Genomic DNA, 6,259 nt, shown 5'->3' with positions numbered 1-6,259 from the left:
TTCATCACTAGCACCTTCCTAGGCCCTACCTGTGACAGAAAGACTTGGACCATCCTCTAAATCTGTCTCACTCCCACCTACACTAAGGGCTCTCCTTTCTGGAACATCTTCCCCCAGCGCATCTAGCCTAGTACTGCCAGGCGACCTCTTCCGAGACGGATCTCACTGCTCATGGCCCAGAGAATTATATCCCATTTGTCTAACCATCTATTCCCCTCAAAGTCTCCCAGGCAGTAATAATTCCAGCTTGACTTGAAGTCTCAGCTGTTCATGTAGGGTTTTACCTGTTTTCCCACTTAGCGAGGTTGCAGGCATTCCAGGTGAAGACGCCATCACAATTCGCTCACCTCTGAGTACCCCACCGTGCTCGACCAGTGCTTGCTGAATTGGTGTGGCAATTTTTTTTTTTTTGCAATTCAATGTATATATTACTAGTAACTTAGAAAGAGATCAAATGATAACTTTATTTTTACCTAAGATAAAATCCCAAAGCTTAAAATAAGATATTTTAGAATATGTCACAAGTAAGTATGGGGCAGGAAGAGTTCAATAATTTTTAAGGTAAACCTTTGATAAATCTACAAACATTGATATTTACAATATTCTTTAATACAGATGTATACAACATGGTATCATATTTAATGTACAAAATAGTTTAAATCATATTTTATTAAAGAACATTCCAAAATTCAAATTGATGAAAACCAGTAGCAACAGTTTTATCAATAATCATGCAATACTTGTATGTCTAGTAAGCTTACAACATATATTTACAAGTAAAATCCACAAATTTAAAGATATATGACTGATCTATTTAAATTAGGCTAGAATCTAAATGCTATTTTTATAATTCATAGGTTGAAGTTAACTGTTTTTTGGTAATCTATGAAACAGGAATACATCAATAAAGACATTTTAACAAACCTCTTAATTCCTAAGAGACTATACTTGGAAACCTCAAAAATAGCATATCAGGCATTCTTCCCCCAAAATTAAACTTCTTATGAATATGCTCATAAATAAAAAGAGACTGTATTTAGTTCCACATAGAGTCCTTGGCATAATCACATCTTCTCCGCGATAATTTAATTTTCTCCTGATTTAGGTAGGGATAACATATTTATACCTTCCCTTATTCCAGGAAGGACTTAAGGTAGTTTAGAAAACAGATTCAGAAAATACCAGAAAACACAATTAGAACTTAGAGGAAAAAAAAAAAGAAAAAAAAAAGAGATGGAGTAAACAGCACTCATAAAACCATTTAAGAAAAAGGCTAAGCTAAAATATATTATATATTCTCCCACAATAATTTTCTGGATATATTACAAAATATATTAATTTGTAAGAAAACTACTAAAGTACTGGTAAACTGGAGATGCAGATCAAATTTCTTTATTGAATTTTACTAATCCTGATGGGCCAGAGGATTCTTAAAAAAATTGTGTGCTTCTCTTTGTACTTGGGTGAAAGAAGTTTTCCTAAATACCATAATGTAAGACAGCAGATGTAGTTTACAGCTATTGGCGAGAGTGTAGGCGAAAAAAATTCAGTTTGCATGCTCTCTGACTGACTTCTATGGAGGCGTCCACAATGGGATGATTGCTGATGACTTGCAGATGGGCGGCTATGATTCAGGCGGTCAGGTCAGAGAGGTGTCATAGGGCTCTTTCTAAGTCAGAGCAGCATTCCAGGACACTCTGGTCCTATCAGTTCCTATGTCATCTTAATAAACCCGAAGAAGATAAACTAAAGAGCAGGAGGCTTGCTCAGGCTGGCACATTGAGATCATGGTGCTCTCTGCGACCCAGAGAGCTGCAAGGCCTCTCACTGAACTGTGTCAGATCTCACCCCACTCCCTAACCAGAGGAATGGGAGCAGGTCTGTTCATCTCTCGTCTGCAGGCCTAGTTTTCAGTGATGGACAGAATGATGCTGTGCCTGTATGAAGAGAGCTAGGAACCAGCGGGAGTGAGGACAAGGGAGAGGGTCTGAGAGAGGTGGGGAGGAAAGAATGGAAGCAGGATGCTCCTCTGAAACTCAGGACCGGAACAAAAGGTCCACCAGACAACTAGCACTACCACCACCTCCTGTGTGTTTCTGAGGATGAAGGTCCCAAGCAACACTCCTGAGTTTCGGTCAGGTCAGGGGAGAATGAAGTGCAAGACTAGATCTGGAAGAGCGGACTGCAGTGCTCCAGCCCAGCGTCTGCGGGCAGCAGTGACTGCTGGCACAGCACCAGCACAGCCTGCTGACCCATTAGGCACAGCACTTCACACCCACAGTGGGTGTCAAGAGACCCATAAGGGGACTGTGGTCGTGGCGTAGCAGGTAAAAGCCGGCATCCCATATGGGCACAGCTGGAATCTCACCTGTTCCACTTCTGATCCAGTTCCCTGCTAATGGCCTGGGAAAAACAGTGGAAAAAGCAGGGAAAAGCTTGGGCCCCTGCACCCATATGAAGACCTGGATGAAGCTCTGGCTCCTGTCTGTGGTCTGAACGAACCCTGGCTGTTGCAGCCATCTGGAGAGGGAACCAGCAGATGGCGGCTTGCTCTCTCTCTGTAGCTCTTTCAAATCAATAAATCAATCTTAAAAAAAGGCCCACAAAAATGCTCTAATTTTGTTCAGCTTCATGAGAGACAAAAATGGAACTTTTTTAAACTGAAAGAAATGTTTTAATCGAAAATAGCAAGAAGGTCATTTTATACATACACAATTAGAAAAGGTAATATTTTGCATGGAAGAAAGGAACCAAGAAGGCAAAGTGCCTGGGCCTGTGAAAATCGCAATGCAGCTCTGAGGAGAGGGTCAAACCAACTGTGGGAAAGGAAACTGACGATTATTTAAAAGAATTAGAAGACAGTGACTCAGGGCTAACATAATGGAGGGAGAAAGAGTTGGATATTACTATCTGTTTCACTGAGTTTTCTCTTTTTGAATGCTACTTTGAAATCAGACTTTTAAAGAAAACTAAATATCAGTGTCAACTTCCATTAGCCAGGCAGGAAGAGAAAAAACGATTAAGCTCTTTATTTTAGTCACTGTGCAGTAATAGAAAGAACAAAACTGGCTGAAGAGACTTGGGTATTTTCAAGCCCTTTCTCCACAGCTGTGTTATTAGAAGTAGGTTTTTCAGAACCTGACTCCTGTGTTACTCCCACTTGGTTCTAGACGTCTCTGTTTCTCCGAAGCCTTGCAACAGCTATGTTGCGTTGCCCAGGCTGGCAGTGCCAGGAAAGTGCACCCCCACTGTTACAAAGCTGTTTTAGGAACATGACAAGAGAAAAAAGGGGCAGGAGGGAAGCAAATAAATAACAAAGTTCAGGGGCCAGCGCTGTGGTGTAGTGGGTAAAGCCGCCGCCTGCAATGTCGGCATACTTTATGGGCACTGGTTCAAGACCTGGCTGCTCCACTTCCAATCCAGCTCTCTGCTATGGCCTGGGAAAGTAGTAAAAGATGGCCCAAGGCCTTGCGCCCCTGCATCCATGTGGGAGAGTCGGAGGAAGCTCCTGGCTTCAGATCAGCGCAGCTCCCACTGCTGTGGCCAACTGGGGAGTGAACCAGCAGGTGGAAGACCTCTCTCTCTACCTCTCCTCTCTCTGTGTAATTCTTTCAAATAAATATTTAAAAAAAAAAAAAGTTCAATGTCCAAAATTATACTGTCAAAAATAAAACAAAAAGGGAAGGATCTAATTAAACTGTGGTTTTCTAGATAGAAGAATTGAGATATTTATACTTATACTTCTCTGCGTTTAAAAATATATAAGACAAAGGTACTCTATAGTCAGAAAAAAATACTCAGTGAACATGATTTTAAAAACTGTGCTCTCAGGGCTGGTGTTGTGGTACAATGGGTAAAGCCACCATTATGGGCGCCGGTTTGAGTCTCAACTGCTCCACTTGTGATCCATCTCCCTGACAATGAGCCCGGGGAAAGAAGCTCCTGGCTCTGGATCCACTCAGCTCTGGCCATTGCGGCCGTTTGGGGGAGTGAATCAGCGGATAGAAGATCTCTCTCTCTCTCTAACTGTTCCTTTCAAATAAATAAATAAATCTTAAAAAAAGAAGAAACTAACAAAAATCACTTTTTAGTGTCTGTTTCCCAATGTACAATAAGTAAGTATGGTCAAAAGAGGAGCACAAGGGAATGAATTATTGCCTCCCACAGAACCACAGACTTTTACACTTGGAAAGGAACAAGTCACAAAATTCAGATCCTTCAATTACAAGTGAGGAGCCTGACATTCAGAAAGGTTGTAAGATTTGACCAAAACCACACAGCAAAGCTAATAATAGAATCAAGACAAGAGTTAAGGTTCCCAGAGTTTTGGTATAAAACTCTTGCACTCCTGGACCTCACAGTAATTACATTATAAGGTACTTTTCATTGTTTATCCTAGCTGCACAGAAAGATAGACAATACCAATGATCTTTTTTTAAAATATTAATTAGGGAACTGAACTACCTTAAATATAAAGTTACAGGGGAGTAGTCCAATAATTACAATGAACCATACAATTTTAAAACTGGAAGGACACTAACAGATAATGTACATCTCAGTTAAATTTGGCCCAGTGAAACTGAACTGTATTTTCCAAAGTCACAAGGTTGACCCAGGTCACTCAAAAAGGGCTCAATGCTTCTTCCAAAACCGCCTTATTCTGCTTTGGCTATTGATTACAACCAAATAAACACAGAACTACAGAATCATATCTGGCTTGAATACAAAGAAATGGTTACAAGTAAGAATGCTTGGAGAAATAGTGTAAATTAAGTTTAATAAAAATGAACAAATCTATTAAATTTCAGTAAGAGGCAGCAATAAATTTTAAATTGTACTTAATTATGGGTCACAATTCTGAGTCTTGTTATCATCTGAAGATGACACAAGATCAGCTGGTGTCTCAGGTTCATGAATCCAAAACAAGATTCTAATGTCTGAAATTCCCTAGCTCAGGGACTAGAAAATGACGACTAGCATCCTATATTTCCTGAGGATCCTGAACTACAAATGGTTTTCAATTTGTAAACAGCTTTCTAAGAATACAAAGAAGAATACCTGATAGAGACTGTTATGTGGCTTGAAAAACAGAAAATTGTTTACAAACTGAACCTCGACATAAAAAAAGTCTGCATACCTCTACTTAAGGTCCAGAAAATATAGGACACTGGGCCAAATACATGCTATGTCCTGGACGCCTTTTTGTTTTGAAAATTAAATCTGATTGATTCAAGCTTTATGGTAATTTGCCTGTTTATCTTGATAAGTGAGAAAAACATTAAGTGTGAGGGCCATGATTATCAGTTCCAGTAAAATGAGGTTTTACCACACACTAATGTATGTGGACATGCAGTTGAAGATAATTATTTTATGTATGTGAAATCCTTTAAAAAAGCTTTAAATAGTTGAGAAAATGGCTTATTTTATAAAATGGAGGAAAACACCTATGATTAAAAACTGGCAATTTGATTCTTTCCTTTGGGTCTCTCTTCTGTTTTTAAGATTTGCTCCACGTGCTTCTCCTGACCCCACACAGCCTGCTGTTTGATTTATTAATCAGTAGTTCTCAACCATGTTAATTTTTTCAGTGATCACTCAAGCATATCTCATTTGCAACTCCAAATAACAAATAAACAAATCTCATCAGAACATACTAGAGGAATGTGGAAGTGTTTCTAATGAGATATGAGATACCAAAATGGAACATAATAAATGACTAGCTCAGGGAAGAAATAAAAAAGCAGAGACATCCACTTCACTCACCAATCAGAACACAACAGTAAAGCAGACCACCTGTATACATTTTCATAGCCTTGTGTTGTATAATACAGGACTGGAACATTGTGGTAGACCTTGGTTTACACAGCACCCTGATAATCACAATATAAAACAAGCCCACATCTCTTCCTTTGTATATGATTTATGTGGCAAAGTATGGATTTTGTGAACTAGAGAATAAATACCAAAACTGTGCCACTTTTACCCAAATTACAATGATTTCAAGGTTAAGTAGGTTCTATCATTATCAAGATTAAAATGTCTTATTTTAAAATAATTACATTAATAGTTCCTTTGTACAGTTCTCTGGAGACACTCCATTTTCTTGCTTGCTTTTATAATTGGCAAGGAACAAGTTTTCTATTTGAGTCAAGAATTCTTCAGCAATGAAGCAATTGGCTACTTTGCTCAGAGTTTTCCTCAGACATTCCAAAAGCTAGTTGAAGAGAAAAGTTTTATATTTAAATACATACCAAGTGTA

The 6,259-nt window shown here is 39.0% G+C and overlaps 1 protein-coding gene across 11 annotated transcripts in view; it reads right to left on the bottom strand.

The window, feature by feature from the left end:
• Positions 1 to 439: 439 nt before the first annotated feature.
• Positions 440 to 6,259, bottom strand: part of MYSM1 (Myb like, SWIRM and MPN domains 1) — a 49,856-nt gene continuing 44,036 nt past the window's right edge. For all 11 annotated transcript variants that reach the window (XM_070078431.1, XM_070078432.1, XM_051857716.2 and 8 more), the window contains one exon: positions 440 to 6,214. In XM_070078431.1, coding sequence (XP_069934532.1) covers positions 6,056 to 6,214 — 159 coding nt within the window. In that variant the 3' untranslated portion in view covers positions 440 to 6,055. The remainder of the gene's footprint in view (positions 6,215 to 6,259) is intronic.

The sequence above is a fragment of the Oryctolagus cuniculus genome, chromosome 7 (assembly GCF_964237555.1).
Source record: "Oryctolagus cuniculus chromosome 7, mOryCun1.1, whole genome shotgun sequence".
Taxonomy (NCBI): domain Eukaryota; kingdom Metazoa; phylum Chordata; class Mammalia; order Lagomorpha; family Leporidae; genus Oryctolagus; species Oryctolagus cuniculus.
The sequence above is the reverse complement of the archived record's forward strand: the minus strand, read 5'-3'. Positions and strand labels throughout refer to the sequence as shown.